At 35.8% G+C, this 27,733-nt stretch overlaps 1 protein-coding gene across 2 annotated transcripts in view; it reads left to right on the top strand.

Moving 5' to 3' along the window:
- Positions 1 to 27,733, top strand: part of STXBP5 (syntaxin binding protein 5) — a 174,201-nt gene that overhangs the window by 8,228 nt on the left and 138,240 nt on the right. For both annotated transcript variants that reach the window (XM_006154953.3, XM_006154952.3), the window contains exons 3-4: positions 22,781 to 22,862; positions 27,031 to 27,131. In XM_006154953.3, the coding sequence (XP_006155015.1) occupies positions 22,781 to 22,862; positions 27,031 to 27,131 (183 nt within the window). The remainder of the gene's footprint in view (positions 1 to 22,780; positions 22,863 to 27,030; positions 27,132 to 27,733) is intronic.

Genomic DNA, 27,733 nt, shown 5'->3' with positions numbered 1-27,733 from the left:
TTATTAGTCTCTTATTTGAAGCATTGCTGGCAAATATTTTCTCCCATTTTGGGAGTTGTTTCCTCACTTGAGTTATGGTTTCCTTTGCTTTGTACAAGCTTTTTAGTTTAATGTTGACCCTCTAATCTATTTTGGGGATTATTGCCTATGCTTTAGGGGTTTTATTTAAGAAATTATTGCCTACTCCTGTGTATTGTCTTGTGCCCTTTGTCAAAGGTAGTTGGCTGTATGATTTGGGATTTATTTCTGGATTTGCTGTTCTGTTCCACTAGTCCATGTATTTGTTTTGTGCCAGTTCCATGGTGTTTTGATTATTACAGCTTTGTAATACATTTGGAGGTCAGGTAGTGAGATGCTTCCTACTTTATATTCTTTTTTGCATAGTATTATCTTGGTGATATGAGGCCTTTTATGATTCTGATAAATTTTATGATTTTTTTTTTATATTTCTGTGAAGAATGTCCCTGATAATTTGATCAGAATAGCATCAGATTTGTATATTAATTTGAGTAGGGTTGACATAATGTCCCTGATAATTTGATCAGAATAGCATCACATTTGTAAATTAATTTGAGTAAGGTTGACATTTTGATTATATTAAGTTTTCTAATCCAAGAGCACAGCATGTCTTTCCATTTTTTGGTGCCATATTCAATGTCTTTTTTTAGTTTTTATTGTTTTTCTCATAGAGCTCTTTCACTTCTGTGATTAGGTTTATTCCTAGGTATATTGTTTTTGTGTGTGTGACTATTGTAAATGGGATTGCTCTCTTCAGTTCTGTCTCAGTCTGTTCATTTTTGGTGTATAAAAATGCTATAGGTTTTTGTATATTGATCTTATACCCTGCCACTTTTCTGAATTTATTTATCTCTTCTAGGAGTTGGTTTATGTGTGTGTGTGTGTGTGTGTGTGTGTGTGTGTGTGTGTGTATTCTTTGGGGGATTTATATATAATATCATCTTTAAATAGGGACAGTTTAGCTGCTGCTTTTCCTATTTGAATACCTTTTATTTTACTCTCTTTTCTGATTGCATTGAGTAAGATGTCAAGTGCTATGTTGAGGAATGGAGAAAGTGGGCAGCCTTGTCTTGTTCCAGATTTTAGTGGGAAGTTTTTGAGCTTTTCTCCATTTAATTTGATATTAGCAATGATTTTGTTATATATGGCTTATATAGTATTAAGAAATGTCCCTTCTAGATCTACTTTGCTGAAAGTCTTAATTATTACTGGATGTTGTATTTTACCAAGTGCTTTTCAGCATCAGTTGAAATGATCATATGGTTCTTATCTTTACTTTTGTTTAATGTAATCTATTACACTTACTGTTTTGTGTATGTTGAACAATTCTTTCATCCCTAGGGATTAAATAGTTGCATTTTCAACCACAAGTTTGCAGCATTGTGATTTAGGTGTAATAAGATAACACATGGTAGTTACTAAATAAATGATTGTTTAATGACTTTCTGTACTTGTAAAATAGCATTGGGATGTTTTCTAGCCCAATTGCAGTGGTACACAGTCAGTTGCCACTGCTTGTGGGGCTGGAATCTGTATTGGAGGCCCAGGTTTGGTTCCCAGGCCAACTTGAACGTGCTAGGCATGTTTGTGCATGACCATATTCCCAGCTAATGGGAAGCCTGGGGCAGGAACAGGAGGATTGTGACACAGTGACACCCTGTCAAAAATAACTCTCTTTGTATGCCTTTCTTGTGCTCTCTTCCTGTCTCCACCCTTCACCCCATGTATCTTCTTCTCATAAAGCGAAACAAATGTTTGACTTGCTACTTATTTTATTTTTTCAAAACATAGGTGTAGAACTGGAAAAAAAAAGATTTTGTAATGATTTTTGTTTGAAATAGTTAAAACCGAAATCATTAGTTCCCACTGGGATTTAGCCAAGTATTTATTCACTCCTCTCCGCCTTCATCCTCTCTGTGGAGTTCTTGTCATTTGGAATTGTAGCTACAGAGGAGAAGCAAGGACCTTGAAATACATTTCTTTTCAACTCTTAGCTCTTCATCAAAGAGGACTTTGCATAAAGAATGAGTACTGTATCAGCTATAAGTTGTAATTCTCAGCATGGACTACTGCAGCAGAAGGAATAGTCAAATTTACTTTTAAAGACAACCAGAAACAGAGTATGCCTGAAAGCAGTTTATTTTGCAGTGGATTTGTGTGTCTGCGTGTGTGTGGAGGGAAACAAAATGTGATAGAAACTGTATGGAATTGAAAAGGATTTGTTAAATACTAAGGAATCAAGTATGTGCTCTGTAAGCCTTTCTGCCTTAAGTAAGATGAGTTTTTATTTCTTTTTGGTATTTTCTTTCTTTTCTATTTTTTTATATAGTTTTCTTAAATATTATAACTTTGTCATCCTGCAGAAGGAAAGTAAAGGAATTATGGAAAATACTTTATTAGAGGATTTCTGTTCTGTAGACTCATCTTGTATAAGTAATCTGAAATCTTTGCTTCATAGTTTCCTTTCCTGTAAAATGAGAAAATTGGGATGTGTGATTTCCAAGAGTCCTTTGAAGTCTAGGATCCTAGACATTTATTTTCCCCTGTGGATGATTTGAGAGTTCTTGGAGAATGTCTGTCTAGAGTGGTTCTATGATTGATTGTTCTGAGTACTTTGTTAAAGACATGAGGTATTGGACTCCATCCTATTGTGGCTCCCTTTGCTTTGTATCCATTGACTACATTCATAATCAATGTCAGTAGATGAACAGATGTAAACATTTGTTAACAGAAAGGACCAGGAACATTTTTCCTTGAAACATCAGCTCACATTGAATACTAAGATGGTGGGTTGTAACATTTTTTAATGACAGATAAGGTTAAATTGTGACATGGGAGACATGGACATTTTAAAATACCATTAACAAAGTTTACTTTGCTGTCTTAGGCATTAATAGTTGGGATATAAAATTTAAATGAATTTAGTTAAAAAATACTGAATTCTTAATTACATGATTTAATTTTTATATGAGATTTAGTATAGAGAGTAGCTTTTTGAATTGCTGGTATGTCATTTTTGTGCTAAATTTGATAATGGTGCAGTAACTCAGAATAATAACTAGGAGTAATATAGGTAAATTATTGAACTATAAAGTTGAGTATAAAAGAGAAGCTTTGGATATTGTATTAATTTGGCTTCAACTTCATACACTGGAAGAGGTATGTTCTTTACAAAAAGATAATTAATAATCAGAGTGTGCGTATTGTTGAGTTGTGCAATGATTAAGTGAAAATTTCCTGAACTGACTTGGCATATTAACCATGTATACTTAGTATTTTGGAATTGTTGATTAAACAATTGTTTATCCTTTAATAGTATAACAGAATGACAGAAATAAAAGGGCATTTCCAGGTATACTTTTACTAACTTTTAGATGTGAATATCTTTTATTAAGATCGATCGAAACATTATCTATCAGTACAGAACTTCTTGGGAAGCAACGCAAATCACAAAAAGTGATGGTTGACTTAATTTTTATAGAATAAACTAAGAGTTCATAAAACTGTAATCATAAAAGGTGATGCACCTTTCTTCCCTTAGTCACATGCAACATAATTTACCCTAAGGAGAAGTAGTACTTTCTAGTTTAATTACTGAGACTTTTTCCCATAAAGACTCTCTTGTTTCGTAAAATGTAATTTTTTTATACTTCAAAACCACTTCTAATTTTTTCTTGCAGCAATAAAAATAAAGAATTTAGTGTCCTTCTACATACCTCTATTATCATTTTAAAATTTTGAATAATCTAAATATGTAGCAGTCATCCTTAGATTTAGCAATTTCAGTTGCCTTAATTTTTCCTTCTCTTTGCATTTCCTTAAAAAAAAAAAAAAAACCGGGGGAGACCAGCAGTTGGCATAATAGCTATGATGCTAGACTCCTATATAGTCGACTGTGGTTTGAGTCCTCGACCCAGTGGCTTAAACTCACGCCAGGCACATATGTGTGCATGCCCAAGATCCAAAACAGAGGAGAATGGAGGAAAAGGGATTGCGGCGTGGCCATACCCACTGGGGGGTGATTTTTCGCTTTCTGTCTCTGCCTCTCTCTTTCTGGCAAGTGCACGTGCCCTATAACAAAATTCCTCCCCCCCCCCCAAAAAATGGATACTTTAATGGTTCAGTTCACCATGTAACCTTTTTTCTCTATTCTTTTTGTTCTTGTTATTGTTGACACAGTTTACTGTTCACTACTTAGTGTTTCACAGTGGGCCATGTATTTAGTAATTCAGTAAATCTAGAATACTCTTTTTCTTGTTCAGATCATTATTATTTAGGGTCCGGTGTCATTTTCTTTGTGATACAGTTTTTGGTTTGATTCCATCCCACATCTAACCATTTAACCATATTTTCTTTATCATCTAAAATCTAAATAATTTCTACACTACGATTCCTGATAAGTAATATCACATAGACATTAAATGTCTGAAAATAGAGCTTCTGGAAATTACAGTTATATTGAGTAGTATTCTTTTTTTAAGGTATACTGCCAAGATTATATCATATGAGAAGATGCAATGTATTCCAGTATAATACAAATCAGCAAAATCAGCCAGTATCCTCCACTTTATCCAGAACGTAGTAATTAGGCAATAGTCAAATTATAAAATCAAGATAGAGGGAGCATATGGATTTCTGAATGACTAACTTAATATGTTCGCTATTATGGATCAGTAGAAAATGTGTACACACATAGTAATGAAGATCTAATTTTTTTCTTCACAAATCAGCAGACATTTTCTTTTTTTCTTTTTTGAGAGGTTTTTGCTATAGGGCGTGTGTGCTCGCCAGACAGACAGACAGACAGAAAGCAAGAAATCACCCCCCAGGGGGGATGGCCACGCCGCAATCCCTTTTCCTCTGTTCTCCTCTCGGGATCTTGGGCACGCATGCACACGCGCCCGGCATGAGTTTTAAGCCACCGGGTCCAGGACGCGAACCACGGTTAACTACATGGGAGTCCAACAACATAGCCATTACGCTAACTGCTGGTCCCAGCAGACATTTTCTTTAAAGAGCTAGATAATAAAGTACTTTAGGTTTTATGTTCTCTGTGACAGCTACTCAACTCTGCCTGTATATATCACGAAAGCATCCATAGACTACATGTAAAGGAATGAGTATAGATGTGTCTCAATAAAACTTTATTTACAAAATCGGGTTGTGGGCTGGATTTGACCCAGAGGCCAAAGTTTGCCAGTCTCTGCTTTAGTTTATCAGACTGCCTTGCTTTTTAAAGTGTGTACTGAGAGGAATTTCAGGAAGAAATTACCGCTAACAATTTTTATTTTTATTTTAGTCTTATGAATTGTGTTTATATTACAGTTGAAATTTAACCTTTTAGTTATTTAAAAAGATTTTAGGAAAAAATTTACTACTTCTTGGGACCATCAGTTTGCATGTTACAGGTCATAGACTCCCATGTGGTCACTGGACTCCCACGTGGTCGGCTACAGTTCGAGTCCTGGACCCGGTGACTTAAACTCATGCCCTGCACGTGCGCACGTGTCCCCAAGATCCTGAGAGGAGAATGGAGGAGAAAGGATTGTGGCGTGGCCATCCCCCCGGGGAGTGATTTCTTGCTTTCTCTGTCTCTGTCTCTGTCTTTCTGGCAAGCGCATGTGCCTTATAGCAAAAACTTCTCAAAAAAATAAAAAATTCACTACTACTTAATAATCTATAACAGCTATATTACTAAATTGAATTATTTTCATGTGGTTTGATTCTATAAAAGAGACATTATTCTGTTGAATTATAAGTAGAATAATAACAAAGGTGATTACTTAAGCATCCTTTGTTGGTATTTCTGTGATCCTGTCTTATTCAAGTATTCAGCTGGACATCATCTTAATTTTATTAAGAATATACTTGTAATTGTAGTTTTTTAAAAATATTTTTATTAATAGCATATGGATATATGTAGATACATTTAGCTAGATATCTTTAAAGGTAAATGTAAATATAATCATTTTACTAAAATACTGTTATTTCTTAGATATGTGCAAACTGGCCATAAGTAACTCATTAGTGGAAGGAAACAACCTGAAAAATGTGCCTCGGAGGTTCCTGGAAGCAAATTCATGTGCTTGGTTACCTTTTTTAGAGTCAGATATGTTACATTTCTTTTCTTGGAAAGAATGTATATGGAACTTTAATTGAAAACTGAAAGTAGGTACGGTTTTCATACTTGCTCAGTTTGTATCATTTGCCTGTTGCAGTAAATACGGATATAATCCTAGTGAACATAAGGCTAAGTTACACTTGATTCCATTTCTCTAACTTGTAGCAATTCTTTTGAAATTATATGATGATGCTGGGGAAGTCATTACATATTTTTCTATATATTTCTATGCAAAAATGCCTCATGACTTTCCCGACAACTCATTATGTTTGTCATGTGTGTGTCACAGAGAGACAGAACACATGAAATGGTAGCATGCTGAGAATATTTCTTTATGCTGCTATAATTTTAAAATGAACATTAATGTAGACTTAGATTCTCTTAAACTAAGAATATAAAGCCTGATCATTTTGATTCTATATAAATCTTCATCTGAGAAATAAGGTTTACTTTAAAGGACACCTGTGCTTGCTTGAGAGAGAGAGAGAAAGTGAGAAAGCATCCTCCTCAGGGGATAGCCTGTGCCACGATCCATCTCCATTTCTCCTTTCAAAGTTTTGGGCATGTATGCACAGGCATCTGGCGTGTTTTTCAATGTCGGGTATGAGACTCAACCACATAGTTGACCATGTGAGATCTAGCCTCCTTAACTACCAGGCTACTAGGTGACCCCCGTTTTTTTTTTTTTTTTTTTAATTGGATTTTTTTTTATAATAACTTTTGACCCTGTTTCCCTTTCACATAAGTATAATCTAGTACTTCTGAAGCTTTTCCTGGTGAGGTTGTCTGTTAAAGAACGATTAATTCTACTTTTCTTTGAAAGTACTAATCTTTTCTTGTAATAACTGTACTTCTGCTTTTTTCACAGTAGTACTCTGCCAAAGATGTCTGTAAGTGATGGCATCAACTATTGCAGTACTTCCTGCTAAGTGGCTTTTTTCCTGTGTATTTTTTTCTTTTTGTCTTCTGTCTTTGTACTATATTTTTCATAATGTGTTGTATTACTCTTTTAAAATTCATTTTGCCATACTCAAGAAAAAAACCTAGCCATTAGGTATCTGAGAATGGATGCTGGGATAAAAGATTTTTTTTTACTTTTGTGTGAGAATGTACATTCTTTCTTATTCATTTAACCAAGACCACTATTTTTTAAGACTATATTTCATAGTAGACTGAACAAGCAGTTCAGTTGGAAGTATGTTTCTGTATCAAAAAGCATTCTAAAGAATTGCCTTTGATAAAAAAAACATAATTCATTTTGACCTCTTCATTTGACCTCTTCACTCTAAAACAGTGAATAATAAGAATGAATATTTTCAACCACTGTAGTCTGCTTATAAGAAATAAAAAAATTCTTAAAATAATAATAGATGGCGTGAGTCTTACTCTAACCCAATTAATACTGTAATTACATATTAGTCTAGGTGCTACAGTTACTTTTTTGTTTTGGTGCTTGTTTCATACATATTAAAAGGAGAGAGTTAACTTAGTTTTTTGGATACTATTGGACATTGTAAAATGCTGTAATTATATTGCATTAAGGAACTTTTAAATATCGATCTATGCATCTTTTATGGTTATTTCTAACATTTCATTAGATTTTTTACTGCAAGAATAGCATGTTATAGTTTGATTTAAATGACAGATAAGCAGAATGTTAGAATTGTGAGTCAGTAGTAAAAATTAGATGAGTCCACCCTTAGAATCATGAGGATAGAGCTTTATCTTTTTTTTTTTTTTTTTAAAGTTTTGCTATGGGGCATCTGTGCTTAACAGAGACAGAAAGAGAGAGAGAGAGAGAGAGAGAGAGAGAATGAGAAATCACTCTTCAGGTGGGATGGCCATGCTCCAATCCCTTCTCCATTCTCTTGGGACTTTTGTTATGCACCTATGTGTGCCCAGTGTGTTTTTCAAGCCACTGGGTCCAGACTTGAACTGCAGAGTTGACCACGTGAGATAAAGTGCCTTAATCCCCATCCTACTTGCTGGCCCCAGAGAATGTGGCTTTTTAATATTTTAATTTAAAAAATAGATTTAGAGTAATTTTAGGTTCATAGCACAAATGAGCAGAAAGTACAGAGATTTTTCATATATTCCCTGGCCCACACATTTATAGTCCATCTATTGTCCTCATCTCCATCCGAGTGCAGTACATTTATTACAGTTGATGGACCTACATGACTCGTTATGATCATCTAAAGTCTTCAGTTTGCATTAGAGTTTATTCTTGGACCTGTGTTTGGTAGATTTGGACAAAGGTATACTGATATGTACATACTGTTGTGATATCGTAGAGAATAATTTCATTGCTCTAAAAATTCAGAGCTATTCTTCCTTCTCTCACCCAAATCCTGGCAACTACAAATCTTTTCTCTGTTTCCATGGCCTTGTCTTTTCCAGAATGTCATATAGTTAGAATCATGCAGAATGTATCCTTTTCAGATTGGCTTCTTTGACTTAGTAATATGTTTCTTCCATACCTTTTACTGGCCTCATAGTTTATTTCTTTTTGGTACTGAGTAATGTTCAGTTCCATGGATGTACTACAGTTTGCTTACCCATTCACTATTTGAAGACTTTCTTGGTTGTTGCTAGGTTTTGCGTATAGTGAATAAAGCTTCTTTAGATACTTGTGTTGTAGATTTTTGCATAGATACAGTTTCCAATTTCTTTGGGTAAACACCTAAGAACATCATTATTGGGAAGAGTATGTTTAGTTTTGTAAGAAACTTACAAATTGTCTTCCAAAGTGACTATCATTTTGCACTCCCACAGCAGTGAATGTGCGTTCCTGTTACTCCACATCCTCACCAGCGTTTGATCTTGTTCATCTTCTGGATTTTGGACGCCCTAATAGGTGTGTAGTGCTATCTCATTGTTTTAGTTTAGTTTTCTGTCTGATTTATGATGTAGAACATCTTTTCATATGCTTGTTTGGTACTTATGTTATCTTCTTAGATGAGGTGTTCATGAAGGTCTTTGGTCCACTTTTAAATTCATATTATTTGTTTTTCTTATGGTATTCTAGGAGTTATTTTTAAATAATTATTTTATTTTTCTTTCTTTCATCCTTTCTTTCATTCTTTCTATATGACCAGAAAGGGACAGAGTGAGAGAGAGAAAATGAGAAAGCAAGCTGCCATTTTCGGGAGTCGAACTCAGTCGGCCATGTGGGAGTCCAGCACCCTTAACCACCATGCCACCTGCCAGCCCTCTAAGAGATTTTAAAATTTTGCATAATAGTCCTTTATTAGAGATGCTTTTCACAGTGTTCTTTTCCAGTGTATGGCTTTTTATTCCCTTCTTAACATCTTTCACAAAGTATACATTTTTAATTTAATTAAGTCCACCTTATCAAATCTTTCCTTCTTTCATATATTATGCCTTTGGTGTCATATTTAAAAAAATAATCACCAAACCCAAGTTTATGTACATCTTCTCCCAAGTTATCTTCTCAGAATTTTATAGTTTTGTATTTTACATTAGGTACGTGATCAACTTTTATGAAGGATATAAGATCTAGATTGTTTTTTTTTTTTTTTAACATGTGGAAGGCCAATTGTTTTTACACCGTTTGTTGGAAAGAATATTTTTTCTCTATTCTGCCTTCCTTCCTTTGTCAGAGATCAGTAGATTACATATATGTGGGTCTATTTCTGTACACTTTGCTTTGGTCCGTAGATCTATTTATCTGTTCTTTCACTGATACCACACTGTCTTGATTCCTCTGGCTTTATAGTAACTCTTAAAGTTGAGTAGTGCCAATCTTCCACCTTTGGTCATCCCATTCTGTATTTTGTTGGCGATTCTGAGGCTTTTGCTTCTTCATATAAACTTCAGAATGATTTTGTTAATATTCACAGAACAGTTTGCTGGGATTGTTTTTAGATCATGTTGGAAAGAGTTGACATCTTGACAGTGTTGAGTCTTCCTATTTAGCAATCTTTTGTTCTTTGATATTGTTTATTTCTAGATTTCTTCATAGAGATCTTGTACATGTTTTGTTGGATTTATTCATTCATTTATTATATTTTGTTTCTGCCATAGGCATGTGTGCTTGCCAGAGAGAGAAAGAGAGAGAAAAAGAGAGAACTCATTCCCTGGGGGGCAGGGAGGATGGCCTGTGGTGATCCCTTCTCCATTCTCTTGGGATTTTGGGCATGTATGCACACGCGCTCAGCATAATTCTCAAGCTGCCAGGTCTGGGACTTGAGGCATGGTCAGCCATGTGGGAATCCAGTGCCTTAACCATCACACCAGCTGTGGGCCCCATGGATTTATATTTAATGCAGTCATGTGTCAAATAACAACAGGAGCACATTTTGAGAAATGCATTTTTAGGCGATTTCACCCTTATTGAAACTCATAGAATGTACTTGAATGGGCCGGTTGGTATATCTTACTACATGCCGGGACTGCATGATATAGCCTGTTACAGTTTTACAGCACCGCTGTTGCGTATGCCGTTTGTTGTTGGCTGCAGCACTACTGTGTGGGACATGACTGTTTTTCTTTTTTTCAGAGTGCTAATGTAAATTGTATTGTGTTTTTAAATTTCTAGTTCCATTTGTTTATTGTTGGTATATACAGGAAAGCAAATGACTCTTGCATGTTAATCTTGTTATTTGACAATCTTGCATAATCACTTGTTAGTGCCAAGAGTTTTTTTCTTGTTAGTTCTTTTTTTTCTTTTTTATTTTTGGAGAGGTTTTTCGCTACAGGGCGTGTACGCTCGCCAGACAGACAGAGAGAGACATAGAGACAGAAAGTGACAAATCACCCCCCAGGGGGGATGGTCACGCCGCAATCCCTTCTCCTCCGTACTCCTCTCGGAATCTTGAGCACGCACGCACACGCGCCCGGCGTGAGTTTTAAGCCACCGGGTCTGGGACGCGAACCGTGTCGACTATGTGGGAGTCCAGTGACATAGCCATTACACTAATTGCTGGTTCCCTTTCTTGTTAGTTCTTTCTGATTGTCTTCATAGATGATCACACCATCGGTGAACAGAGTTTTATTTCTTTCCAATCTATATACTTTTTATTATTTTTTTGATTATATTAGCTAGGACTACAGTTTCATTGTTGAAAAGGAATGATGAGAGGGAACATCTTTTGCCTTGTTCCTAATGATGAAACATTATTGGCTAAGGTTTTATTAATTTATTTTTCCATTAAGTATTCTAGCTGTAGTTTTTTGTAGATGTTCTTTATTGAATTGAGGAACTTCCCTTGTATGCCTAGCTGACTGGCAGTTTTTATCATGAATGAGTCATGGATTTTGCTTTTCACCGAATCTATTGATATAATTATGTGATTTTTTTTTCTTTAGCCTATTAAAGTGATAAATTCCATTACTTGATTTTCAAATGTTGGACCTACCTTTCATACCTGGAACATGCTATGTAATTTTTTTTTTTTGGTGGGGGGAGAGGTTTTTTTGGTATAGGGTGCATGTGCTCGCCAGAGAGACAGAAAGTGAGAAATCACCCCCCCTGGGGGGGGATGGTCACGCTGAAATACCTTCTCCATTCTCCTCTAGGGATCATGGGCACGTACACACACACGCCCGGCATGAGTTTAAGCCACCAAATCCAGGACTCGAACCGCGGACAACTACATGGGAGTTCAGCGACATAGCCATTACGCTAACTAATGGTCCCGCTCTGTAATTCTTTTCAACATTGTTAGATTTAGTTTGTTAAAATTTTATTGAGATGGGACCAGCATCCAGTGACATGGCTATGTCACTGGACTCCCACGTAGTGTACCGCAGTTGGCGTCCCAGACCTGGTGGCTTAAACTCACGCCGGGTGCGTGTGCGTGCGTGCCCAAGATCCCGAGAGGAGACCTGGAGAGGAGAATGGAGGAGAAGGGATTGCGGCATGGCCATCCACCCCCCACCCCGGGGGGTAATTTTTCACTTTCTATCTCTCTGTCTCTGTCTGTCTGGTGAGTGCATGCGCCCTATAGCAAAAAAAAAAAACAAAAACAAAACAAAAAAAAACAACTCTCAAAAAAAATTTTTATTGAGGTTTTTGCATTTGTGTTCATGAGTGATACTGGTGTGTAATTTTCTTTCTTTTTAATGTCTTTGTTTTTAATATTAGGGTAATATTGGCATTAGAATGAGTTAGGAAATATTTCTTCTGCTTCTATTTTCCGAGAGATTATAGAGAGTTTGTATAATAAACCAGAGAACCCATCTTGACCTGGTGCTTTATGTTTTGGAAGGTTATTAATTGGTTCAATTTCTTTACTAGGTATAGGCATAATCAGATTGTTTGTTTATTCTTTTGTGAGTTTTGGCAGATTCTATTTTTAAAGGAATTAATTCATTTAATCTATTTTATCAAAATTATGGGCGTAGTAAGTCTTCATAATATTCTTTTTTTTTTTTTTTTTTGAGAGATTTTCACTGTAGGGCGTGTGCGCTCGCCAGACAGACAGAGAGAGACATAGAGACAGAAAGCGAGAAATCACCCCCCATGGGGGATGGTCACGCCATAATCCCTTCTCCTCCATTCTCCTCTCAGGATCTTGGGCACGCACGCACACGCGCCCGGCATGAGTTTTAAGGCACCGGGTCCGGGACACGAACCGCGGTCGACTAGGTGGGAGTCCAGCGACATAGCCATTACGCTAACTGCTGGTTCCCTTCATAATATTCTTTTACCGTCCTTCTAATGTCAATGAAAATATAGTGATGTCTCTCTTTTATTTCTGATATTAGTAATTTGTGTCCTCTTTCTTTTCTCCTTAATTAGCTTGGCTGTAGGCTTGTTGAGTTTATTGATTTTTAAAAAGAACCATCTTTTTTTTTTCCCTCTTGATTTTCTTTTTTCAATTTTATTGATTTTTGCTCTGATTTTTATTGTTTCTTTTTTTTCTCCTTGCATTGGATTTAATTTCATCTTCTTTTTCTAGTTTCCTTAAGTTATATGATTGACTTTAGGATCTTCTTTTCTAATATATTAAGTCAATACTCTAAAATTCCTCTAAGCACAGACTTCTCTGCCTCTATCAAATTTCACTAAGTATTCTTGTCATTTTCATTTGGCTTAAAATATTTTAAAATTTCTCTGAGATATTTTTATTGACCTATGTGTTAGAATTGTGTGGTTTAATCTCCATGTACTTTGGGAGTTTTCAGCTCTCTTCTTTTTGATTTTCAGTTCAATTCCATTTTAGTCCACAAGCAGATATCATATTTAAATTTGTCAAGGTGTGTCTTATGCCCCCAAATGTGGTTTGTCTCAACAAACATTTTATGTGAGTTTGAGAAAAATATGTATTTGCCCATAATTTGGTGTAGTGGTCTGCAGATACCCGTTATATCTAGCTGATTGATGATTTGGTTCAACTGGATTGGTACCAATTTTCTCCTTGCTCTTTTCTAATAGAGGGTATCTGCCTCTTAGTGTTAGATCCATCTATTTTTCCTTGTAGTTCTATCAGTTTTTGTCTAACGTATTTTGACACACTATTATTAATTTCATACCGGACATCAACCTGGAACCCTGCCATGTGGGTCAGCTTTGTAGATTATCATGTTTTATCTCGGTACTACTTTGTGGCCCCACTTCTTTACTTTTGAAGACCAATTTCTCAAGGAATGGAATTATTTTACTTCTCTTATCGTTTGCATGGTTTCTGATGGGAAGTCAGATGTAATTTTTATCTTTGTTTCCTGTGGTAAGATTTTTTGTTCTGTTTTGTTTTTGTCTTTGGCTTCTTTCAGGATTTTTTATTTGATTTTCTCTTATTTGCATATGATATGCCTGTGCATAGTCCCTCTTCCCCCTCTTTGTTTGATGTTTTCTGAGCCTCTTCGATCTGTAGTTTGATGTCTGACAATAATTTAGGGAAATTTTTAGTCACTATTGCTTCAGTTTCTCTCTTTTCCTGATATTCCCTTTACATGTATATTACACCTTTTGTAGTTGTCCCATAATTTGTGTGTATTCTGTTCTGATTTTTCTAGTTTTATTTCTCTTTGCTTTTCAATTTTGGAAGTTTCTGTTGAGATACTATGAAGCTCAGAGATTGTTTCTTCAGATATGTTCAGTCCACTATCAAGCCCATCAAAGACATTTTTATTTTATGTTACAGAATCTTCAGTTTATAGCATTTTTTCCCCTTAGAACGTCCATCTCTCTGCTTATATGGTGCATTTATTCTCTGATACTGTCTACATTTTGCAGTAGAGCCTTTTGCATATACATCATAGTGGTTTTAAATTTCTAATCTTATGTATTAGGTCATTGGAAAAGTCATGACATATTTTTCTAGGCAAAAATGAGTCATGACTTTTCTGACCATCCAGTGGTTGAATCTTGATGTTTTTCTGCTGTTTCTAAATCTATTTCTGTTGTTTATGATGTCTTTTTAAAGTATATAGTTTGCTTTTTTAAAAGAGGTTTTTGCTATAGGGTGCATGCGCTCTGCAGAAAGACAGAGAGAGACAGACAGAAAGTGAGAAATCACCCCCCAGGGAGGATGGCCACACCACTATCCCTTCTCCTCCATTCTCCTCTTGGGATCTTGGACACACACACACACACACACACACGCCTGGCATGACTTTAAGCCACTGGGTTCAGGACTCGAACTGTGGTTGCCTACATGGGAGTCCAGCCACATAGCCAATATGCCAACTGCTGGTCTGTATATGTATATTTTCTTTTAGAATGTTTTCAGTTTTTTCCCTTGATATCCGAATATGATATACTAAGTAAAAAGAACTACTTTGAACAAGCTTTTAGGATGATCAGACTTTACAAAGGTAATGGAAAAACAGAATGAGAGACCAAAATAAAAACAAACTTTATTTCTCAATATAAGTTCCATCAAGTTGAAGATACTTACATAAGCAATGATAATAGCCACTTAGTCCATCCGTAGAGAACTGAGGGTCCTGGAAATTTAACCATGGCAGTGTAATCTTTTTTATATTATTAACTGAAGGAAACAAGTGCCATTTAAAAATTTTCTAAGATTCAGAAACAGGGGGTCAGCAGGTGGCGTGGTGATTAAGGGTGCTGGACTCTAACATGGCTGACTACAGTTCGAGTCCCGGACCTGGTTGCTTGCTTTCTCTCTCTCTCTCTCTCTGTCCCTCACTGGTAAAATTAAATAAACAAACAAATAAATAGATAAAGTTTTTAAAAAAATTAGAAAATAGGGACCAGCAGATGGTGTGATGGTTACATTGCTGGACTCCCACGGGGTAGACCTTGGTTTGAGTCCTGGAACCAGCAGCTTGAAATTCACACTGGGCATGTGTGTACATGTGGGCCCAGGACCCTGAGAGGAGAATGGAGAAGGGATTGCAGTGTGGCCATCCCCCCAGGATGAATTTTTGCTTTCTGACTCTCTGTCTCTCCAGTGAGTGCACATGCCCTATAGCAAAAATCTCTCGGGGGGGGGGGGGGAAGATTAGGAAACAGAAAGGAAGTCAGATGGAGCCAAATAAGGACTATAAGGTAGATCCCTAATGACTTGCCATGGACACTTTTGCAGAATTGCCCTTGTTTGATGAAGAAATGTGTAGGATCATTGATGTGGTGCAATAGGACTCCGGTGAAACTTTCTTGGGGATTAGTCTACCCTAGCTTAAACTATCTATAATAGGCAGATATATTTATTGTTCTTTGGCCCTCCAGAAAGTCAACAAGAAGAATGACTTGTTCACCTCACATAACTCTTGTTTTGACATTTGCTCTTGACTGATATGCTTTTGCTTTGACTGGATCACTTCCACCACTTGGTGGCCATTGTTTTGAATGTGCTTTGTTATCAGGATTGTACAAAGCCATGTGTTGGCTCCTTTTATAAATCTTTGAAGAAATGCTTCAGTATCTTGACCCTCCTTGTTCAAAATTTTCATTAAAAGCTCTGCTCTTGCGTGCAGCTTAACTGGGTGCAGTGTTTTTGGCACCCATAGACCAGAAAGTTTGCTCAGTTGTAATTTGTCAATCAAAATTGGATACACTGAAATGATTGATGTATCTTTGGTGTTGGCTGTTGTTGCTGTTGAACTCGTTGGTCCTCTTCAATTAGAGCATAAACATGTTTTTTCCCTTCCAAGTTGATATGGATGATCTGGGACTGTTGACATTATATTTAGCACCATCTTGTCCCTTCTTAAACTAGTTACTCAATTCTGAATGCTGATATCTTTGAGGCTTTGTACCCATAAACATTTCATAAAACATGAGTGATTTCGCCATTCTTCTCCTCAGGCTTCACCATAAATTTAATATTTGCTCTGGCTTCCATTTTAGAGGACTTTATGGTGTTTTGATAGAGGCTCTTTTTAAGCTGATGTCTTGTCCTTCTTAGTGCCACAAACTAGATCCTGTTTAGACATGTTATAACAAATTAATATGAGTTTATTTTGGTGCAAAAAAATTCTGAAGGCCAACTCCTGGCCCAGTAGTTAAAGAGACTGTATCCCACCTAGCCCTCCTTGTGGGGGACTTGCACTCTGGTGGCTTGACCAGCACACCAGGTTCATATGTGTGCCTGCCTAAAATTCAAAAAGGTGGGTGAAAAGGAGGAGAAAGAAGGGATTGCTGCATGACCATGACCCATGGGGGCACTTTCTTGCTTTCGCTCTCCCTCTGTTTTGTCTCCAGTGAGCACGCTTGCCCTCTGGCAGAAATTTTAATAAAGAAATCTGTGAATGGTTTTTTTGGAGAGGTTTTCGCTATAGGGCGCGTGCGCTCACCAGACAGACAGAGACAGAGAGACAGAAAGCGAGAAATCACCCCTCAGGGGGGATGGTCACGCCGCAATCCCTTCTCCTCCATTCTCCTCTCGGGATCTTGGGCATGCACGCACACGTGCCCGGCGTGAGTTTTAAGCCACCGGGTCCGGGATGCGAGCCGCGGTCGACTACGTGGGAGTCCAGCGACATAGCCATTACGCTAACTGCTGGTTCCCTGAATAGGTTTTTTAATGTGTGTTTTTCATGGGCTTTTTGAAGACCCTTTTGATGTGGCAGTGAGGTGTGGAGGAAGGAAACATTCTACAGTCCCATGACTAAGTCTCAATCTGTTAATGAGCCTTTCTTGAACAGGATGGCCAGAGTGGGCTGGGTTGGACATTTCTGTTCGTCTAGTTATAAAGCTTAGGCCCTTTGATTGGTTGGGTATTTTTCTTTTTGCAGGTTAGACTTGGGTAAAACCCTGGGTTTTTAGACTCTGATAACACCAAGGCAGACTTTGTTTTAAGAACTGAATATTTTGATATATTTAAATATTATTGCTTCCCCCCTTCCATTGGATGCAGGAGGGAGTTTTTCTACAGTATTCACTGTGAGAACCTAGTCAAATTCCTCATAAAACTCATAAAATTATGGTGACACCTCTATGACAGGGTCCCTGTGGCATTTTGGGCTTCCACACCTATGTAATTGCCTTTAGCAATTTGTTAGTTACAGTACTTGTTTCTTTACTCTGGTACTGATTCCCGCAGAGGTTTCTAGTGATGGGCTTTTATTTCAGTAATTTATAATTCTCTATATTTACTTGTCTGTCTTCCTAATTTGAGGGTGATGGTTTGCAGTGTGACCTCACTTCCCTTATTAATCTGAAGAGTATTTTGTTTTTTGTTTTTGTTATTTTTACCGGAGGGCACATGCACTCACCAAAGACACAGAAGGACAGGATGAGGGGGAGAAAGGAAGCACCTCCTAGTAAGGCGTGGTTATATTGTAATCCCTTGTCGTCTATTTCTCCGTCCTGTCAGGATTTGGGGCTCGTCTTGCCCTGCATGTTTGTCAAGCCTCTGGGGCTGGATTCAGACCATATTTAGTCACGTGAGATCTGGCTTCTTTTCACCACCACCAGGCTATTGGGTCTGCCCCTAAGGAGAGTTGCTGATTTGCTGGTTTGTCCAGCTTTTTACTTGTTGTTACTATTGACTTCCTTGCTCTTTTCATGTTGGACCAGAGTCCAGAAGTCTATATTAATTTTTATAGGGAGAAAAAGTACATAAACTTTAAAAAAGAGGTTTTAAAACTGATGTTTGTCAAGAAGGTAAAATGTAGAACAGAGGTATCCTAAGTTAAGAGTGTAAATAATCTTTATGTGACAAAGGCTTCGTATTAACACATTCATAACTCATAATAAACAAAACATTTTCTACTATATTATTAACCTATTTATATTTGGTAAGTTATTTTTAAAGTCTTGTTTTGAGCGTATTTCCATTAAGTCAATTAGATGCTATTCCATATACTTGTAGGAAATTGGAATCTTAGATGATAAGGGGTGTCCTGGTAGTCCAGTGATTAAGTGCTGTGCATCGATGCTTTGTTGTAATTATAAAGTAGAAAAGTTTAGTCTTAAACTTATAGGTGATCCACAGATCAGGTGAAAGGACAAGTTTCATTTCACAGGTGAAAACGCTGTAGCATAGATAGGCTGTTTTAGTTAATGACAGGACATTTTCTGGATTTACATTTTTGTCCTTATAACCTAATACTTGTAGATATTTTACCTGTTTATCTACTCTCCAGAGGGTATGTCATGAACTCACCAGGAGAGATGGAGAGCTATGACCCCGCCCCCCCACCAGGGGCAGTGTGATAACACTACAATGCCTTATTCATCTCTCATCCCCTCAGGATTTTAGGCACACAAGCTCCTGGCATACTTGTCAAGCCTCTGGGAGTGGTACTTGATCTTCAGATCTTTTTCTCCTAACCACCAGGCTATGGGACTGGCCAACAATTTTATTTGTTTAACAAGTTGTATTATTTTCAGTAGGGCACATCTGTGATCTCCCCCAACTTTTTTTTTTTTTTTTAAAGCTTTTTGCCATAGGGCACATGTATTTGCTGGACAGAGACAGTGAAAGGAAAAATGAGAAATCATCCCTCAGGGGAATGGCCATGTTGCAGTCCCTTCTCCTCTTGGGATTTTGGGCACACATGACATATACCTGGCATGAGTTTCAAGCCATGGGGTCTAGGACTTGAACCTTTGATGGCTATATGGGAGTTAATGCCTTAACCACCACGGCACCTGCTGGTTCCAGTGCCCCTTTTGTTTGTCTACTTTATTCGTTGTAACTGTAGGAGTACATTTGAAGAAGTCAAACACTTCCAGTTACTAACTGATTTATGTTCATATAGAATAAAAGATGATATTTGTCCTATCTAAAGCTCATTGTCTTGTTACTTCCTCAATGCTTTCCTCTAGCTTTGACCATATTATAGTGGTATTTATATTTGTCTTTGTTATTGAAAAATAATCACATGACAGTTAAGTCTTCTAAAGACTTACGTCATTAAAAGAAAGAGACATTCATTGACCTTTTATTCACAGCGTAGTAAGGCAGTAAGCTAGCAACTTCGTGAAGGCTTATTAAAGTACTTAGAAAACATGTGAATTACTTTGATTGCTGATAGTATAAGAATGTATTTATACTAAAATGTGATAACAGGTTTAACTCTAAAGAGTGTTTATGATGGGTTAAAACTATGCTTTTGGATTTACATTTTCACTGTGGCAGGAAGGAATTATTTGCCCTTAAAATCTTGCATAGTTTGGTAGCAGAATATCTGGTCAAAGAAAGTTACTTCCATACAATATTAAATAAATACATAATATTTTATACAATAATTTATTAGTTATAAAGTTCATGGGAAGTACAATACTCTTTATGCTGAGCTTGAAACTTTGCAGAATATAAATGTATATTTTTAGAAACTGCACAGGACATTGAAGTTTTCTAGTCGCTTTGAATTTTCTGTGTAGTCTGTGTACTCAGTTGGAAAACTGAATATGTCACTTCTATAGACATTGGAATAATGTCATTACTTTGACTTTTTCCTTGTTGACAGGAATTGATGAGCAGATTCTCTGTGAAGATAGATAATTCTTAAATTTTTAAGAATTTGCTAAGTTTATACTTGTTTTGATATTATCACTTTCTTCATAAAAGTAGCAGTTGTCAGAATAATGTGTCAGGTGTTCCCATAATACACAGTGGTAGTGGCAACAATAAAAACTTGCCCAGAGCTCTACTCTCAGAACGTAACCACTGGCTGTGGTCCCAAAGCCTGTTTCCTTTACTAATTTTTGACTCTGTCTTGCTGACAGTACAGAATAAATCCTTGAAGCAAGAATAAGCACTAAGAGGAATTATTGTTGTGATTATAACAACAACCTAACAAATGGTTGGAGAGAAAATGAATGGACTGGAAATATACATTCACAATTTTTAAAAATTTACATTTAATAACTGTACATGATTCATGAAATTTTAAGAATTGTAATGGGACCCTAGAGACAGTCCAGTCCAGTCCCCTGATGGAGGCAAATACATGTTGGTACTGTCCTACACTTTTTGTTCATTTTCTAAAAAGTGAGCTATTACCTAAGAAAATATAACTGGACATAAACATATTTCTTATATTATAAGAAAGCTCATTCATTTATTCATAAATCTTTATTATAGTGATTATAGTGTCTACCATGTACCGTAACTTTTCTAGGCTGAAAGGGTAGAGAGAGCAGATTGCTATGTTCTTATTCCCTGAAACCAGATAGGAGGCTTTCAAACATAATCCTATAATTTAGTCACAGATGGTCCCAGTGGAGGGAAGTAAGGAAGTAGCTACAGAGCTCAGTACGACTGTGTAATAAGCATGGGAGAAAACAAAAGAGCAGTATGGGCATATAGAGTAAGGCCCACTAAGATCACAAGTGAACTGATATTTGTGAAAATATGGAAAAGTATTTTTTTATTTTATGTAATTTTCTCATCTACAACATCTTACCTACTTAGACTATTTAGTATATTAGTTTTGTTTTTATATTGCTAGACTTTAAGACTTTTGAGGATAAAGGCCATAATTTGTATCTGTAATACCTATCAGAGTTGTAAAATGGAAACATTAAGTGACTAGGTTAAACAAACTTGATTAGGAAAGTCATTTTGATGTGTGCCATCTTTACCTTCTATGGGCTACAAGATGAAAAAACATCAAAAAGACTGATTAGGGTCTCCACTCTATTGGGAGAATGGGCAAGTCCTGTGCTGTTCTCTAAAATAAGAAATGGGTGGAACAAGTCACTATTGTAGCAAATTGAAATCTTGTTTCCTATAGTTACATTTCAGCAAATGTAACCATATGTACATTCAACTGATGTAGCAGAAATACTGTTGACACTGACTAGAGTAAGGTACCACATGATAAACATATTTAATCATCTATTACTTTATAAAATAATAGGAAACTTATTTGCTAGTAATAGAAAAAAAAACTATTGAAAGTAAATACTGTTGACATTGGCTAGAGTAGGGTGTACTACATGCTAAACATACTTCTTATTATTTTATAAAGTAATAGAAAACTTAATTGCTAAGTAATAGGAAAAAAAATTATCTATTGAAAGTAAATGTGACCTAGAAAAATTTTCAAAAGTCCAAAGGAAAAAACACACAGAAGTGGGAATTTGACATGTGATACAATTACTTTTTTCATTATAAAGACCCCTGTGACTTGTTTTAATAAAATGTAGACATTATCTGTACGCTTCTGTGAGTTTTATTAATTTTATTAAATCCCACTAAATTTTATTTTTGCATTTTTTACTGAATATTTTATTAACTAGTGAAAATAAGATTAGTATAGCAGCATTTTAAAACAATTTCCATCTTATTTCAAGTTTATGAGGGTAGCAATGCATATAGCATCTGTCACATAGTTCTATAAGTGTATGGGTTAACTTGTACTGTTTTATTTACTCAGTGTGTTTTATTAAGAATGTAGATGATGGAGCTAGAATTCTCATTCATATTTTACCCCCACTGTTGACTAGTTGTGTTGGGTCAGTTTAGTTAATTTCTTTGTACTTCAATTTCCTTATCTGTTTAAAGAGGAGAAAATAACATGTTCTTCATGAATTATTAGGATTAAGTGAGTATGTATAGTATGTTTGTGAGTATGTATGTATAGTATGTTTATAGTAATGCCTGACCCATAGGAAATGTATTAATGTTTGCTGTTAATATGCAAATTAATGTTTATCCATATTCATGCCTGTTGTAAAAGATTGATGCCTTAATTGGTGATACAACATCATGCTGCAATTAGAAATACAGTTTTGTGGTTCTTCATTGTATTTTTAGCCACTTAAAAATAACACTGCAGTACTGAAATATGATAATAAAATGATTATTGTTCCTAAAAGCAATATTCCAAAATGACATTTGCTTACTTTTCAGATTCATGTGCTGACTTGGACAGAATTCGATGCTACTAATCAACTACTTTCTCTTCCTCTTGTTATTTTGAGGGGAACAAAACAATTTGGGCCAGATTAAGTTATATTAATTATTTATTACTTTGTTTCTGCATATTGCTGGATTTAGTACTTCACTTTTTTCTCAAAAGAACACTTCATTATTTCTTCTAAACCTACTTTGAGACTTCTGATTAACAACAGAAACTAACAGTCTAGATTGATGCGTAATAAACCTTACCTAAATCTCATCTTTATTAAATAGAGTGTATTGACTATTCCATCAACAAGATGGTTACTAGTTTATTATATAACCTACAAATTTAAAACAACAATAAACCCTACATATACCATACACTCCTTAATGGAATGAATGACAGCTTTGGTCGTCCAGGAGTAGAATGTTATTGCCAACATGAAAGTGGAGCAGCAGTAATCCAGCTCCAGTTCCTGATTAATGAGGTTAGTGAATTGTTTTAATCCCTCCTACTAATAGCTGAAATAGGGCCACATCTAGTTTTCAGATTTCTTGCATGCATTCATATTTAAATATTTGTAGAAAGTAATTTCTTGTGGGTCAGAAAGACAATAGTAATTCATTTGAAGGCACCATCATGACAGTTACATAAATAATGTAAGATATTTTCTCAGAACAGTGTCGCAAACAGAATGGTTGGTACAAGGTAAAATTTTTTGGTACAAAGGGTTTCATTTAGATTTTATTTCAGGGATATTAAAGGTTAAGTAACATAAAAATCTATATTAAAATATTTTTAAAAGATTGAGCTTATTGTAAATAAACAGAATGTACTTTTAAAATGAATTGTTTTGAAATACAACCACAGAACCAACGTCCATTAGCAAGTGTTTACTGCCCGGAGTCCTTAAGTAAAACTCAAGTTGTGTCACTTATTGGTTGAAATAATTGATGATGCTTTTTTTTTTTTTTTTTTTAATAAACTTGTGAAGTAAGGAGGGAGCTAGAAAGAACTCCATGTTATCAGGAGACACTGCACTTGCTGATTTTTAAAAAGTGGGAGCAGCTTTGAGAATAGACATTTACTGTAGTAACAGGCAGGGAAAGTTGGTCATAGCAGGAAGAAAGAGAAATTACTCCAGAAGAGGCTCTGATCTCCTTAGACATGAGGATAGTTTGTGGACATTTTTTGCCTCTAAACCCTTAGGATACATGGAATAAATTCTTAAATGTGTATGAAACAAAATAAATTACTGATAAATGGTTTATTAATATCAAGATTTAAGAGAGACATCTGGGTATTAAAAAGTTAAAAATGTTAATAAAGAAAATTCAGTAAAACTGTGATCAATATAATTTGTAATTGTTTAGGTTTTTCTCAAGGTCAGAAGTTTTTTTTTTTTTTTTTTTTTTTTGCAAATTTTACTGTTCTGTGTAGAACGATTATTCATACATCAGAGATTTTAGGATGTTAAAACTGCAAAAAATAAATCACAATATAGAAAGTTCTTGAACCCATATATAAAGACCTAGGATTACTTTTCCTCTTTTTAAGAATGTTTTATTGTGGACTAGACTCAGTTAAGTTTCAAAATAGTTAATAGAGAATCTATGTACCCTTCTCCCTTCTTACCCTAACAATAATATTTTATATAAATAGTATAATATCAAACCAGGACAGCGACATCAAAATAGTACTGTTATACTTACAGACCTCACTTTGATTCATTTTCCATGTGTATGTATGGAACTTTACGACATATTTGTGCAACTTTATCTCATATTTAGATCCATATAGTGACCACCACAATCATAATGGGTAAGTTCCATCACTGTAAAGGAGTCCCCTCAGGAATGAAAATGTTTCCTCAGCGATAAGGGAATCCCTTTAAAATTGAACTTCCATTTGCCATCAGTCTGTCCTCCTTGGCAACCATTAACCTGTTCTCCATTTTTGTCCTTGTGTTATGATAGTTTTTTAAGAGTAGTACATGAGCCAGTGTAAGTAACATATTGCAAATTGATTATCTACATCTAAATTTTAGAAATTCTAAGAAGTTTATGTTGTGTTATTCATTTAACAGGATTTTTTTCTTTTGTAATGTGATTCATCATAAACTGCTTGTTTTTTTTTTTTTTTTTAAAGGTTTGGTTTTTTTGCTATAGGGCATGTGATCTTGCTAGAAAGGCACACAGAGACAGATATAGAAAGCGAGAAATCACCCAGGTGGGATGGCCATGCCACAGTCCCTTTTCCTCCGTTCTCCTTTCAGGATGTTGGACACATGCACATGTGCCCAGTGTGAGTTTCGAGCTTTCAGGACTGGGGCTCAGATCCCTTGGTCATATCCAGCTATGTAACTATTACGCCATCTGCTGGCACCATCATAGATTGCTTTGAGATGACCATTTAATTTTATTTGACATGCTTAAATGTTACATTTTAAGTACATAAAGTAATAACTTAAAAGAATACTTAGAAAATGGTTATAATTGAGAGTAGCTACTTGCTTTCATTGTTCTGGAAAAGAGTATGTAGGTGGAGAAGGCACCATAGGAGGAGTTCAGCTGTTGCCATTTTTCTCCCAAAGGAAGAGAGAAGTAGAAAAGGAAGAGAGAAGTAGATATAACGACATAGCCATTACGCTAACTGCTGGTCCCTAAATAGGTATTTTTTGACATTATCTTACTGTCATGATCTTCCTTTCCTAGCCTCTTAATTAGCTAGAATTAAGGTACATGTATCCACATCCTGCATGTTCAGCCTGGCTTGGGAACTATTCCCAGGCCTCCGTTACTTCAGACTTTCCAAATGGTGTGCTACCTGTTTTGATTACGCGTCTTTTTTTCCTTTGGTATTTTAAGATGAGGCGAATGTTTTTAGAAAGGTGATTATGTGGTCTGATACTACAGTGGAAATAAGAATTCACAGTACAAATCTTTGATATCCAGAATCCTTTGAGTTTATCTACTTCCAAGTGGTAGGTAAGATGAAGATGCTTTCTAGTAAAATGGAGAGGGGAGAGTATGTGTAAAAATGAGAGTATTTCTTATTTCTAGTTGTCATAATGTAGCTGTAGGAGTTATACAAACAGTAACACTGATGGGGAAAAAGACTTGAAGAGATTACTTAATATAAATCTTGTCTTGGCAGCTGTATTAATCCTTTTGTATAGGTGAGAAGCTCTTTCCTTTTAAAAAGGAATCTTAGGATTTTTCATAATAAAGCATTGAGATTGCAAATCTTTTTTGAAATTAGTCTAAATTCTTCATGTTACATCTCCATCTTTTTCTTCCCTCAGTGTAAGTCAAAGGGACTCTCTTGAGGGAAAACATTCAAATGTCTTAATGAATTATTCCTCAGTCTAGAAATTTTTAATCTTGTTTACACATCACAATCAGCTCTTGAGATGTTTAACAATATACCTATAGAAACCAGAAAGTGGTGTAATGGTTTTGATGTTGGACTCCCACGTGGTCAACTATGGTTCAAGTCCTGGATCTGGCAGCTTGAAACTCATGCCAGACACCTGTGCGTACAGACCCAAAATCTTGAGAAGAGAATGGAGTAGAAGGGATTGTGGTGTGTCCATTCCCTGGGAGAGATGATTTCTTGCTTTCTGTCTCTCTTGTCTCCTCAGGGAGTGCATACGCCCTATAGCAGAAGCTTCTTAAAAAAAAAAAGGAAAGAAAAAAAGAAACAAAAATACACCTATATAGGTCCTTATTTTGAAAATTCCTGGGAACCAGCAGTTAGCGTAATGGCCATGTCGCTGGACTCCCACATAGTTGACTGCAGTTCGCGTCCCGGACCCGATGGTTTAAAACTCACACCGGGCACGTGTGTGTGCGTGCCCAAGATCCCAAGAGGAGAGTGGAGGAGAAGGGATTGTGGCGTGACCATCCCCCCTGGGGGTTGATTTCTCGCTTTCTGTCTCTATGTCTCTCTCCGTCTATCTGGCGAGCGTGCGCGTCCTATAGCGAAAATCTCTCCAAAAAAAAAAAAAAATCCAATTTAATAGGTTTAGAATGAGACTAAGTCACCTCAATGATTCTTAACATACTAGTATTTGAGAGTATATGATGTTTAAACTGTTCTGAATTAATCATTTTAAACCCCTTAGATGCTGGTATTAGTGTGCCAAATGCTGTGTCTTTATATTTTAGAGTTATAATCTCTAAATAGTAGTTTATAGTCGAATTTCCATTCTAGTAGTAGCATTATGATCTAGTATAGTACTTACATTAGAATTTGTCTTTATACAAGTGAAACGAGACAGTCTTTTCCTAAGATACTTTGCTCTGTTGGTCATAGGGCTATGACACCAGCAATCAAGCAATTTATAGTCTAATCTCTAATATAAATAGTGAGATCTTAACCATACAATCCCACCAGATTCTAAAATACATTGGGCTTATAAGATACTAAAATTCTTTTTTGAATTATTGAAAAAACTCAAACATTGATTTATACACATAATACATCCTTTTATATCTGCTGTTTAGGTTTTAGGTGAGACAAGTATTTCTTAGAACTAAGTCTCCTGGTAGAAACTTTTGAAATTTGGAAAGTGGGTTTTGGGGCACCTATTTAGTTTAATAGCTTTAACATTTGTCAAATGTATGACATATAAAATATTCTTTATTTTTAAGGGAGCTCTTGTGAGTGCCTTGGCTGATGACACTTTACACTTATGGAATTTACGTCAGAAGAGGCCTGCCATACTACATTCACTTAAATTTTGCAGAGAAAGGTAAGAATTTTCTCGGTTTTTCTATATGTAGGATATTTGCTACTCTTTGTTGGTTCATTTCTTGAATTTTATTCTTTGATTTTTCTTATGTGGTGGATTTTATGACAATCTAAAAAAATAAAGAACTTCAAAGGATATTCAGTAAGGGAAAATTATTTCCTTCCTAGACCCGTATTCCTCTTCTCAGTCTTTTTCATAATTGTATAATATTCCACTGTGTGATTCTGCTGTAATTTGTTCATTCAGTAGTCATCAGTGGACATTTATAACACTTACAGTATGCTGTTCATTTTGTTCTTTTGTTACATAATTTTTTCCACATATGCAAATGTTTCTTTAAGATAAATTTATAGAAGTGACTAGCTTTGTCAGAGAAATCTCTTCTGTTATTATTTGTGAATTTTGAGCTTTGATTGCAAAGGCCCTTTTCACCGTAAGTTTGTTAAACCTTGTTCCTCATGTGTTTTTATAGTACTCTTAGGGTTTCTTCTTTTTACACTTAATTATCAGTTCACTTGGAACTTATTTTGGCATGAAATATGAATGAGAGTATATTCTCGGGACCAGCAGTTGGCATAGTGGCTATGTCGCTGGACTCCCAC

This window comes from Tupaia chinensis, unplaced genomic scaffold (assembly GCF_000334495.1).
Source record: "Tupaia chinensis unplaced genomic scaffold, TupChi_1.0 Scaffold000427_1, whole genome shotgun sequence".
In the NCBI taxonomy this organism is placed as follows: Eukaryota; Metazoa; Chordata; class Mammalia; order Scandentia; family Tupaiidae; genus Tupaia; species Tupaia belangeri.
The sequence above is the reverse complement of the archived record's forward strand: the minus strand, read 5'-3'. Positions and strand labels throughout refer to the sequence as shown.